Source organism: Hyperolius riggenbachi, chromosome 11 (assembly GCF_040937935.1).
Source record: "Hyperolius riggenbachi isolate aHypRig1 chromosome 11, aHypRig1.pri, whole genome shotgun sequence".
NCBI classification, from domain to species: Eukaryota; Metazoa; Chordata; class Amphibia; order Anura; family Hyperoliidae; genus Hyperolius; species Hyperolius riggenbachi.
The window spans coordinates 215,533,299-215,546,278 of record NC_090656.1 but is presented as its reverse complement, the minus strand read 5'-3'; the positions used below and the strand labels follow the sequence as shown (position 1 = coordinate 215,546,278).

The 12,980-nt window shown below is 48.8% G+C and overlaps 1 protein-coding gene across 1 annotated transcript in view; it reads right to left on the bottom strand.

Moving 5' to 3' along the window:
- Positions 1-12,980, bottom strand: part of PRMT3 (protein arginine methyltransferase 3) — a 186,546-nt gene that overhangs the window by 121,510 nt on the left and 52,056 nt on the right. Inside the window, exon 9 of the mRNA XM_068261584.1 lies at positions 6,748-6,869. Coding sequence (XP_068117685.1) covers positions 6,748-6,869 — 122 coding nt within the window. The remainder of the gene's footprint in view (positions 1-6,747; positions 6,870-12,980) is intronic.

Sequence of the window (12,980 nt, the reverse complement as noted above, 5' to 3'; positions counted from 1 at the left end):
TTGTTTGCAAACATTATACACAGCACTCAGCCTCCCCCCTCCTCCTCCCCTCTGCCTCTGAAATCCCTGGCTAGTAATACCTCCCCCTCCTCCTGGCCAAACTGAGCTCCCATGAGCCCTTGCTACTGTCAAGGCTCTCTGAAAACCTGTGGGCGTGGCTTGTTTAATTTATAGGGAATTAGAGTATTAAAACAAAAACAAAAAAGTATTTGGCTTGAGGAATGCCCTATAAACAATAGGAAAGAAACAATTATGCAAGGAGTAAAAGTTCATCTCGGATACACTTTAACCACTTAAGGACCGGGCTATTGTGGCTGATTCTGTGCTGCGTGGGCTCTCCAGCCCACAGCACAGATCGGGAACCACGCAGGGCGACCAGACTTCCCCCTTTTCTCCCCACTAGGGGGATGACCTGCTGGGGGAGTGTGATCGCCGCCGCTTCGTGTGGCCGAGCGGGGGGGGGCTCCTCAAAGCCCCCCTCCGCAGCGATTTCCGCCCTCCCTCTCCCTTCCTCCCTCTCCCTTTCCCTATGGGCTGCGCAGGACGAAAATCCGTCCTGCGCCGCCTAGGATAGGCTTCAGCCTATCAAACGCCGGCGACTCCCGGCCAATCAGAGGCCGGGGATCGCCGATCTCCTTTACGGCGCGCCGTATTGGTGTAAACAGCGGGGATTTCTTCCCCGCGTGTTTACATTTCGCCTGCAAGCCGCCGATCGGCTCGCAGGCATTTCACGGAGACACCCTCCGTGAACTGACATGGAACGGCCGCTCGGACGAACCGAGCGGCCGTTTCCATGTAAAACCACAAACGACCAGCCGCTGGTCGTTAAGCATCGCCTAAGTGTAATCCAAGCTCAAAGATGAACAGTAGTGAAAATAACAATGAATAAAGTGTCTTATTTGCTTTTTTTTTTTTTTTTTTTACAATATTTCTTGCTTTATTTTTTTACATCACTTCATAAATTCTTTCCTCTACCTGATTTACATTCTGACATTTGTCACTGGTGGCGACATCTTTAGTCCTGTCAGGGGATCTCTGCGGAATGTCTGCTTGTTGTGTGTTACGAACGGAATAGAAGCAACAAATCTGTCCCAGTGCACTGGGAGAAGTTGTTCTGCATAATAAGCATCACTGGAAGGACATAGGTACATAGCAATATACGGCACTGTATAGATATAGGAAATGTTCCTGATGCTGAAAACAGTATAATGAACGTAAAAGTGGGTATTCTGATTAATTAACTACATTTTACCATATGTCATGGTTACTGAACCTGAACTCAGAACTTCCTCTCTGCTCTAAAAGATACACAACAGCATCATAACCTTTACAGAAAAACATATCTTTGTTACAGCTGATAGAAATCCTGCAATAAATCTGCAGTGTCTCTACTTCCTGCTTTCATGGAAGCAGACACAGGGTTAACATTCCGGGTTTACAAATTAGCTGCTCTGCCATAGCAGAGGAAATTACTGAGCTGACACAGATGAGCAAACAAATTACACTTGTGATTAGTCACAGACCAGGGGGAATTAGACTGGCTTAAAGGAACACTGTAGGAAGGGGGGGGGGGGGGGGGGGGGTCAGGGGAAAATGAGTTGGACTTACCCGGGGCTTCTAATGGTCCCCCACAGACATCCTGTGCCCGCGGGGCTTCTAATGGTCCGCCACAGACATCCTGTGCCCGCGCAGCCACTTAATGATGCTCCGGCCCCGCCTCCGGTTCACTTCTGGAATTTCAGACTAACCATTTCAGCCCGCGGGGATTTTTCACCTTATGCATCAGAGCAATTTTCACCTCCCATTCATTCGCTAATAACTTTATCACTTCTAAACCCAATTTATTGATCTATGTCTTGTTTTTTCCGCCACTAATTAGGCTTTCTTTGGGTGGTACATTTTGCTAAGAATTATTTTTTTTTATAAATGTATCTTAACAGGATTAATAAGAAAGAAATGGAAAAAAATAATTATTTCTCAGTTTTCGTCCATTCTAGCTTTAAAATAATCCATGCTATGCTACCATAATTAAAACCTATATATTTTATTTGCCCGTTTGTCTCGGTTATGACACCATTTAAATTTTGTCCCTATCACAATGTATGGCGCCAATATTTTATTTGGAAATAAAGGTGCATTTTTTTCCGTTTTGCGTCCATCACTATTTACAAGCTTATAATTTAAAAATGTTCGTAGTATACCCCCTTCACATGCATATTTAAAAAGTTCAGACCCTTAGGTAACTACCGTATTTTTCGGACTATAAGACGCACTTTTTCTCCCCCAAAAGTGGGGGGAAAAAGTCAGTGCGTCTTATAGTCCGAATACTACATATTTGGACCTGTGCCTCCTTCCCCTGTCTGCTATGTCTGCATCCCCCTGTCCGTATGTCCCTCTATTTCACAGTGTCTGCCTTTCTGCATGTATTCTGTGACCCAGTGTCTGCTTGTCCCCAGTGTCGGGTGTCCCAGTGTGGTGGTCGCGTCCATGCGGCTGCCTGGTGTCTGCTTGTCCCCGGTGTCTGCTTGTCCTCAGTGTCGGTGTCCCAGTGTGGTGGTCGCGTCCATGCGGCTGCCTGGTGTCTGCTTGTCCCCGGTGTCTGCTTGTCCCCAGTGTCGGTGTCCCAGTGTGGTGGTCGCGTCCATGCGGCTGCCCGGTGTCTGCTTGTCCCCGGTGTCGGTGTCCCAGTGTGGTGGTCACCTGCGTGCAGCTGCCATTTGATGGCCAGGCGGTCCCCCCGTGTCTCGGGTGCATGGCTCTCGTGTCTTTCGTCATCGCGCTGTCCCCCGGTGCCGCCGCAGCTTGTGTCATCCTGGGAGGTCCTGGACGTCTTTGCAGAGAAGTGCACCAATCAGGCAGGGGGCGCTGGCTTCAATGGCCAATCACAATGCCCTCTGCTCCTTACTTCTATGTTGATAGGACGCGATGGTCTCGCCGGCGGGACCACCTCTCCGTCAATTTGGCCAATCACAGCGAGCAGTGATTGGCCTCCAGCCCGATTGGTTGTTTATCTGCGGAGATGTCCAGGACTTCCCGATAATGCAGGCTGCAGCGGTGCCGGGGGACAGCGCGATGGTGGAGGAAGCAGGAGAGGTGTGTGTTTGGGACACGGGGACAGCCTGTTTGATGGGTGGCAGCTGCATGTGTGTGATTGTTGCACGGGGACATTGCAGACACTGGGTGCAGCGGTGCCGGGGGACAGCGCGATGGTGGAGAAAGCAGGAGAGGTGTGTGTTTGGGACATGGGGACAGCCTGGTTGATGGGTGGCAGCTGCATGTGTGTGATTGTTGCCGGGGACACTGCAGACACTGGGTGCAGCGGTGCCGGGGGACAGCGCGATGGTGGAGGAAGCAGGAGAGGTGTGTGTTTGGGACAGCCTGGTTGATGGGTGGCAGCTGCATGTGTGTTGTTGCACTGGGAAACCGCAGACACCGGGTCACAGAGCGCCTGGAGACAGGCAGACACTGGGACATAGGGGGTAGGGAGACACTGGGACATAGGGGGTAGGGAGACACTGGGACATAGGGGGTAAGCAGACACGCAGACCCTGGGACATAGGGGGTAGGGAGACACTGGGACATAGGGGGGTAAGCTGACACTGGGACATAGGGGGTAGGCAGACACTGGGACATAGGGGGTAGGCAGACACTGGGACATAGGGGGTAGGCAGACGCACAGACCCTGGGACACAGGGATAGCAAGCACTGGGAAAATGGGGATAAAGACCCTGGGCATGGAGGAAACGGGGGACTAAGGAAGGGGGACAGGGCATTGGACACCAGGACAGAGGACACAGGTGGACAGAGCACATGGAGACAGGAAGGAGAAAGAAGACACAGGAGGCAGAGGATATGGAGACAGAGGAAGGGTGAAAGAAGACACAGGGGGCAGAGGACATGGAGACAGAAGAAAGGTGAAAGAAGACACAGGGGGCAGAGGACATGGAGACAGAAGAAAGGTGAAAGAAGACACAGAGGGGCAGAGGACATGGAGACAGGAAGGGGAAATAAGACACAGGGGGCAGAGGACATGGAGACAGAGGAAGGGTGAAAGAAGACACAGGGCGGCAGAGGACATGGAGACAGAGGAAGGGTGAAAGAAGACACAGGGCGGCAGAGGACATGGAGACAGAGGAAGGGGGAAAGAGGACATGGGGCAGAGGACACAAGGTGGACGAAGGACAGAGGGACCTAGGAGGACCACAGGGGGCAAAAGAAATACAAGGAAAGCATAAGGGGAGCATAATAATTAGAGAGAAAGGTCCATAAGATGCCCCTGCAACATAGACACACCTAGGTTTAGTTTTTTTTTTTTTTCCTGATTTTTGCCCTCTAATCCTAGGTGCGTCTTATAGTCCGGAGCGTCTTATAGTCCGAAAAATACGGTATTTATATTTTGTTTTTTTTAATTGTATTTTTTTTTTCCATTAAAAATTTTATTTGGGTAATATTTTGGTGTTGGGAAATAAACAGTTAATTTTGAATGTTATTATATGTAAAAAATATGCCCACCTTGAGTTTATTTTTTTCTCCTTGTGCTTCTCGATCACCAAAAGCACAAGGAGGATGCGGAAAATTTTATTTGCAGAAAGACTGAAGCCTCTAGTAAGAGCACTTCGGTTTTTCTGCTGGGGACACGGACTGATCCCAGGGCTATCGGGGGACAGCACAGGGGGCGCGCCGAAGCGCGGCACCGCAGCAGAGCAGCCGCCTGGACGTGAGGATCACGTCTGGACGGCTGAAATGGTTAAAGTCTGAAAACCACTGCGCATGTGTTGCCGTGTCCTCGCTCCCGCTGACGTCACCAGGAGCGTACTGCACAGGCACAGACCATACTTGGCATGTGCAGTACGCTCCTGGTGGCATCAGCGGGAGCGAGGACATGGCAACGCAGGCGCAGTGGTTTTCAGACTTTAAGGTCTGAAATTCCAGAAGTGAACCAGAGGCGGGGCCGGAGCATCGGTGAGTGGCTGCGTGGGTACTCATTTTCCCCCGACCCCCCTACAGTATTCCTTTAACTCTCTAAATACACACAGGCTGCTTTTCTCTGTGTTTTCCTTCCGTCCTGTGCAAGAGTTCAGGTGCACTTCACCAAATTCAGTGCAACTTTCAATTCTAACAGCAGCACCAAAGAGTGTGTGGAACGGTTGTACTGTGCATAATGACAGAAAAAGACCAACAACTATACATTACGCTAATAGGAAAAGCATCCTTATCTTCTCCTGAATAGATTAACAGAGAAAAGCAATATAAAAAGAACAAAATCAGCTTTCTGGAATGTGGCTTCGTAAAACAGATGGCTGAGAATCTTCACCGCCGAAAACAAAGACAGATCCATCTTGTCTGAGCCTCGCCTTGAGGTCAGCGCTGTGCGATCGTACGCCGGGGCGTGGAAAAGCGCTGGAGAGACCGGTCAGAGGCTGCAGCCAGCTCAGCTGAAGGCGCCCAGCGTGACTGCACTCTGCTCCGAGCCAAATACATCTGCAGAAAAACCAGCAGAGCGCTGCAGCCTGCAGAATCCATAGCGCACGGCCTCCTGGGTCACGCCGAAACACCTGGCGGGCTCTGGCAACGGAATACCGAAGGATGAAGGGCAAGGGAGGGGCGAAGTAACTTCTCCAAACACAAGTTACAGTTTACTGCCGGTCATAGGAATAGGACAGTATGGCTTTCTGTATGGTCAATGCAAGATGGGAGCAGCCAATTTGTAAACATGATGTTAACCCGATGTCTGCTTCCATAAAATCAGGAAGTAGACACACTGATTTATTTCAGGATTTGTATCAGCTGTAACAAAGAATTGTTTTTCTTTAAAGGTTATTATGCTATTGCGCATTTTTTTTTAGAGCTGAGAGGAAGTTCTGAGTTCAGGTCCGCTTTAACACCATTAACCCTCACATAAAGTATAAGCACACCTACACTTTATGTTCCAGTGCTACGACTTCCTAGCTTAGGGCCCATTCCCATTTAGGCGATTAGCGGGCGTTTACTGCTAATTGCCGAATTGCTGTCGATTGCTAGCGCTTTTTAAAGCACTAGTGCAATTAAACTTATATGGCATTGATCTCACTGCCGCAATTGACAGCGATTCGCGATTATTGGCAAATATGGTGCATGCAGCGCTTTTCTGGGATTTTGAGCGATATCGATTACAATGTTAAGGAAATTGCGATCGCTCATAAATCACAAAACAGCACAGGGAAAAATATGCGTTTATTGCGTAAAAATCGCCACCCCAAAACGCAATCGCTAATAATTGTAAGTGTGAGCGGGGCCTACGGCTTTGTTCAGATTATAAATCACCTGCGCTATCGCAAGCACTGAGCGATTTATAGTGATTTTACAGTGCTTTTCCCATCGCTTTTCACTTAGAAAAGCGCTTTTGCTCAGCGATGATTTTATTCACTTCCTGGCGTCAGTTGGAAATGAATAAATACAATGTAGCCAGGGAAATTGCTATACACAGGGCTTTTTTCAAGCACTTTGCGATTTCCCTATACCTTCCATTGAGCCAAAGTGCTCAGAAAAAAGTACATGTAGCGCGTTTGCGATTTCAAGAAAATAGAAACGCTTACATGTGTGCTTTGAGAAATTTGCAAAATTGCCAGCGCTTAAAAATAAATAATAATATCAACGTTGATAGTGTGAATGGGCCCTTACTGACTTGGAATAAGTAAATCAGCTGGGAGTTGCAGCACCTCCACCTGCACGCTTATTGCCCCAGAAACGTTTCATCCAATCACTCACCTTACGATGTCCATGGCCTGATAGAGGATCTCTGATTGGTCCACACCGATCACTTTCTTGGCACCGGCCTTTGCCGCGAACATGGAGAGGATTCCAGTGCCGCAGCCGACGTCCAGCACCACCTATGCAGCGGAGAAAACCGTCTGTCATTTACTCATCTACATCAATCTACTAAATCTGACCACACAATTTAAAACATAATTGCACAAAACTAGTCATCCTTAAAGGACCACTAAAGCGAAAATCATAAGTTATAAAATAAATGTACTAAGAAGTCTGTTTCTTCCAGAGTAAAATGAGCCTTAACTTACCTTTTTCCTATGTTTCTGTCATTTACAGTAGCTAATAAAAATCTGATAGAACCAACAGGTTTTGGACTCATCCATCTCTTTATGGGGGAATCTCAGGGTTTTGACTTTCCAAATCACTTAGTGAACAGCAGTTGCTCAGTCCAACTGCCAAAAAAGTGCACAGCAAGCAGGGAGGCTGGCCAGCATCATTGTATAAATACTTTTCAGGGAATTTCTCTAACTGAAAATTCCCCAGGAGGAGATGGACTAGTCCAAAACCTGTCAGTTCAGGGGCGTAACTAGAAATGACTGGGCCCCATAGCAGCCCCCCCCCCCCACCACCACCACGACCTTCCAACCCCACAGACCTCGGACCTCCCACAGATTGTCGGCAGATTTCCCCACAAAATGCAACCAGATTGTCGGCAGATTTCCCCACAAAATGCAACCAGATTGTCGGCAGATTTCCCCACAAAATGCAACCAGATTGTCGGCAGATTTCCCCACAAAATGCAGTCAGATTGTTGGCAGATTTTCTAATAAAATGCAACCAGATTGTCGGCAGATTTCGCCACAATATGCAACCAGATTGTCGGCAGATTTCCCCACAAAATGCAATCAGATTGTCAGCAGATTTCCCCACAAAATGCAACCAGATTGTCTGCAGATTTCCCCACAAAATGCAATCAGATTGTCGGCAGATTTCCCCACAAAATGCAACCAGATTGCCGGCAGATTTCGCCACAATATGCAACCAGATTGTCAGCAGATTTCCCTACAAAATGCAACTAGATGCAAAAAAAAATAAAAATGCAATCAGGTTAGCCATATGGGTGCCACTGCAGCCCTCCCCATGTAGGTTAGCAAATAGCAATATGGTATCCTGGGCCTGGCCACTGCCCCGTATAGGTTAGCATGGCCGGCCAGGCATGGGTGGTGGTTGGTCAGCAACTCTCTCCAGCCCCCCCCCCCCGGCCCCCATTCCCAACCTCCTTGCACCTCCGTCCATAGACCACACAGCCATCACCACCAGGCCCATGCCCACACAATCCTGCAGCTTGCCTGGCGTGGGGTCGGTTGACGGGTCGGGTCGCTCCTCGGGTGACGCATGGGTCCAGTCCAGGCCTTCGGCTCCAGGGCACGCTCCTCCGCTCCGGCTCCAGTCATAGCACTCTCCGAGACAGCCAGTCCGCGTTCCGCTTCCTCTCCGTGAGGCCGTTGTGACGTCAATCCTCCTTCCTCCCTGGCTGGTCGGAAGCCCGGAACTATAAAGTAATTGCCGGGCCGGCCGCCAGGGAGTAGATAAATGAGCGTCACCCGGAAGTAGTCCCCCCTCCTCACCAGCCGCTTTTAGAGATGAGGGGGGCCTGCTCTGTTATAACTATTGGGGGGGGGGGGGGGGGGGGCATTATAATAATTAAAAAAAAAAGTCCTCAGCTGCGGGCCCCGTGACGTAGGGCTGCCGTGGGCCCCATAGCAGTCGCTATGGTTGCTATAGTTATTGCTACGCCGCTGTGTCCGTTCTGTGAGTTTTCTACTACCTACTTTAAGGCTACTTGCACACCAAGACGTTGCGTTAGGTGCTACGTTAAGGTCGCATAACGTGCACCTAACGCAAGGCCTGGTGCTCTTCGATGTGAACGTCAGAGTGAGCCGCGTTGTGCAGCTCACTCTGGCGTCCGTGATGCGTACTCTTGGATGCATGCGGCATTACGTGGTCCCGCCGGCCAATCACCGCACAGAGCTGCCGCACCAGGAAGTAAACACTGCACGTCACAACGTGCAGTGAATATTAATTAGCCATGTGCCTGGCCGTTCTCCGCTCCTCCCCAACATGACTGCGCATGTGCAGACAGTCTAACGCGGCTTAAGCCGCTGTAACGCCGTAGCATGCTGCACTTTCGGAAGAACGTGCAGCGTTACATGTAACGCAACGTGGGCAGTGTGAACAGCCCACTTGTGTTACATTGCTGTACGTTGAGGGAGCGTTACAGGCTGCACTAACGTGCGCCTGTAAGGTCCCTGTGTGTAAGCAGCCTTAGTGACAGCAACATAGGAGAAAAGTAATTTATGGCTCATTTTACTCTGGAAGAAACATAATATTATTTGTACATGTTTACATGTATTTTAAATTCAACAATTTATCATGATAGTGGACCTTTAAAGGGCACTGATCAGACTTTTTTTTTTGACAAAGAACTTCCCCATAAGAGAGGTTCATAATACAGTATGCCGTCTTTGATGACATTCCCTCTCCCTCGCATCGACATTGTATAAGGTCTTATGGCGTATATACAGTATCTCTACAAAAGGGAGGAGTTTGATCTCCTTTTCCATTATGGGACAGAATTATTTTGATGTACTTAGTTTATTCCCTTAACCTCCCTGGCGGTAAGCCCGTGCTGAGCACAGGCTATGCCGCGCAGGAGGATTTCTCAGGCCCTGCTCGCTACAGGATTTAAAAAAAATTTTTTTTTTTTAAAACTGTTCTGCTGCCCCCTGGCGGTTTTTAATAGACCGCCAGGGGGGTTAAATGTTAATTGGCATGTCTATACACATCTTTATGTATTTAACTATTACGTTGTGATGTATGCATTTGTAATAATAGAATTATGCTTTTAGAAAAAAAGAAAGATCTATGGCCTATTGGCTACATTCAACCGTATATTGGGCTTAATGAGAGGAGCACGAGCTCAGCGCATGCTATGCTGCGGTACTGCAGCATAGCATGCACTATTAACTTACCTGCACTCTTTGGACCTAACGACTGTCTAATAGCCACTAGATATTGAGATTTGGTCACAGTGTGCAATGTCGGCCCACTTTGTATTTGAGTTTGACACCCCTGCACTAGTAGGAACCAGGGCCGGCACTACCATTTCGGCAACCTATGCCATTGCCCCAGGACCCCGAGCCGAGTGCTGATCCCCCCCCCCCTTCAGGTCTTCCACCAACGTAACTGTTTCTCCCAGGTCCCCTGCAGAGTCTTCTGGCAGAGTGTCACCTCACCTGTCCCGGCGGGCGCACTCCTCTCTCATTCCGTGCCTCTGTGCTTGCACTTCTCCGTGACCCAACACTTCCATTACTTAACAACATGAAGCGGGTCACAGACGAGAGGCGCCAGATCTGCACCGACGGAGGAGTAACGCCCTCCGGGACAGGTGAGGCGATACTCTGCCCAACACTCTGCAGAGGCTCTGGGGCCTACAGTTAAGTTGGTGGGACATCTGGGGTAGCCGGGCAGCCATATCAGGGATCCAGAGGAGGGAATTAACATAAAAGGGGCCCCTTATGCCGCTTTAGGGAAGGGGGATTGAAATCTGTTGGGGGAGTCTGTCAGGTGGGCCTCCAGGTTAACTTTGCCCTGGTCCACACTGTAACTAAAACCAGGCCTGGTGGCAGGGACGTTTCTTGGGCAGGGTGACCGCCCTGGGCGTAGACCAGCAAGTAGTAGAAGGGGAGGCGCAGACAGAAGGACATAACCGCTAGGGAGCTGGTGACGTGCGGTGCAGCCAAATGGAAGAAGAAAGAATAGTATCAGCGCAATCATCTTCCTTGACTCCTCCTAGGCTGCCTGCGTCAGACATCAAGTCATCATCACGTCACTAATGCGTGATAACACCTGATGTCCTGTAGCGGTACTGCAGGCTGTCAGCGTGCGGCGCCCATGGAGGAGTCGGCTTTCCGGGCTCTCTTCGCCTGTGTGTTCTCCTGGTCCCTGCTTCCTCCTGGATGAATGGCTGGTCACTAGTAAGTAGGCAGATCTACTTGTGACCTGTGGCTATATCTAACGAGTAAGGGTTCGTGAGTCCACGGGGGTGGGGGCGTGATTTTTACACCCTTGCCCTGGGTGCAATTTAGCCTAGAAACTGCCCTGCCTGGTGGGAACAGCAACACATCATTGTGATTCTGCCATCGCAAACTATTCCAAAAGTGGGTCGCATGGCATGCAGTTAGTACGGGACAGGTTCCAACTTCCCGGTGTCATCTTTGCCTGAGAATTCCCCCTGTAAATCTAGTGTATGAAATACAAAAAATCCCTAAACAATGTCAAAGTCTGCAGAACATGAATGTTGAATTAGCTGGAAGCACCGAGACCAGGGAAAGGAAGGCTGCTGTCGGCGCAGGAAGGGTTAATGAGGCAACACAGTGTGTACGCTGCTGAACGCCGCCCTCCAGCCAGGAATGGGATAGGAGAGGATCTTCTGCCGCAGTCCGCTGGATTGGTGTAATTGAGGACTGCAGCACAGCCCACTGCCACTCGGCCTCGTGTCATGGAAGCAGATGACGGCACAGCCGGTCCTGGCGTTCGGGCGCTCTGCCGAACACCATGGATGCAGCGTGTGGCGGGTGATCATTATTTACTCTGCAATCACTGCTGGGGACACGGGCTGTGTAGTGACTTCAAGCAAACCTGAAGCGAAAATAATCTTATGAGATAATAAATTGTGTGTGTAGTACAGATAAGAAATAGAACATTAGTAGGAAAGAAGAGAGTCTCATGTTGTTTTCCAGTACAGGAAGAGTTAACCTCCCTGACGTTATGATTATTTCAGCATTTCAGTGTCTGAAAGCAGTGCAATTTTTTCACACATGCTTTTAGACCCTTAAACACATACAGCTAGCTAGATCTGCGGCAGCCCTGCACATTACACACCCGCCAATGGATCCAGCTCAGGTTTGAGTTCCGGATTTCTAGCCCAAGCCTGACTCAGGATTACCGCTAAGGGGGTTAAGAAACTTCAGTTATCTATGCAAAAGAGCTTCTCTGAGCTATTCCACCCACTGGGTCTAAAACAGTCCTGTTTTCTGAAGCACTGAGAGACAGATAAGGATTTACTGCAGGAAAGCTCAAAGGGTCATTATTTCCGTTTTGCTTTAGCTTAAAATACAGAGTGTGGTTTTAAAACTGCAACTGTGATAGAATGATGCAATGGTATTAAAAAAAAACAAAAAAAATAAACAAAACAAAAAACCTTATAGAACACAGGCTTACACCTCCTAGTGACCAGCTATTTTTTACAATTCTGCACACTCCGGCTTTAACAGTTTATAGCACGGCCATGCAACTTAGCAGCCAAATGAATCTAGCCTCCTTTTCTGCCCCCCAACAGAGCTTTCTGTTGGTGGGATCTGATCGCTGCTGCAGGCAGTGTTCTTTTTCTTCTTTAATTTAATTACGTTTTCTTTTATAATAAAATGATTTATTTTTTCTATAACCGATTCCCCAGCCAATCACAGTGATTGGCTCCCATGAAAATCAGCTTATAAGAGCCAATCGCTCTCTGACCCTCTCCAGGGGACGGCCAAGTGACATGGCTGTCCCCAGTACAGCGCTGCCGTAAATCGCAGCGCTGTACAATATAAATAGACGGCGGTTTCGCTAACAGTCTAATAGTAGAGACTGATGACGGAGCGGAGAACGCGCGATCTACTGCAAAACCCGCCCCAGGACTTGATGCCTCTCTCCCGACGCCAATCAGCGTTAGGCGGTCAGGAGGGGGTTAAACCTTTGCGAAAAAAGCTGTCAGGCCTTTCTTCCCCACTGCTGTATACCACAATAAAAGTCTTTTATGTTTTGGTACCCGGCTTTCTCCTCTTTCTGCTGTAATTGATAGATATGGGGAGTATTGCTGGCCAACATCATTTCAGCTTGATTACAGCTTTTTATGTCCATATAAAACATAAGTATCCCACACAGTGCTTCCGATAGGCACTGGGAGAGAGAAGGGTCAGAGTTTGCTGAAAGTCAATGAGGCCAGGTGTTAGGATTGAGTAGCCCCCTGTATTAAAGAGAACCTGAACTCAGAATTTCCTCTCTGCTCTAAAAGATAAGCAACAGCATAACCACCTTTACAGTAAAACATTTCTTTTTTTTTTTACAGCTGATACAAATCCTGAAATAAATCTGCAGTGCGCCTACTTCCTGTTTTTATGGAAGCA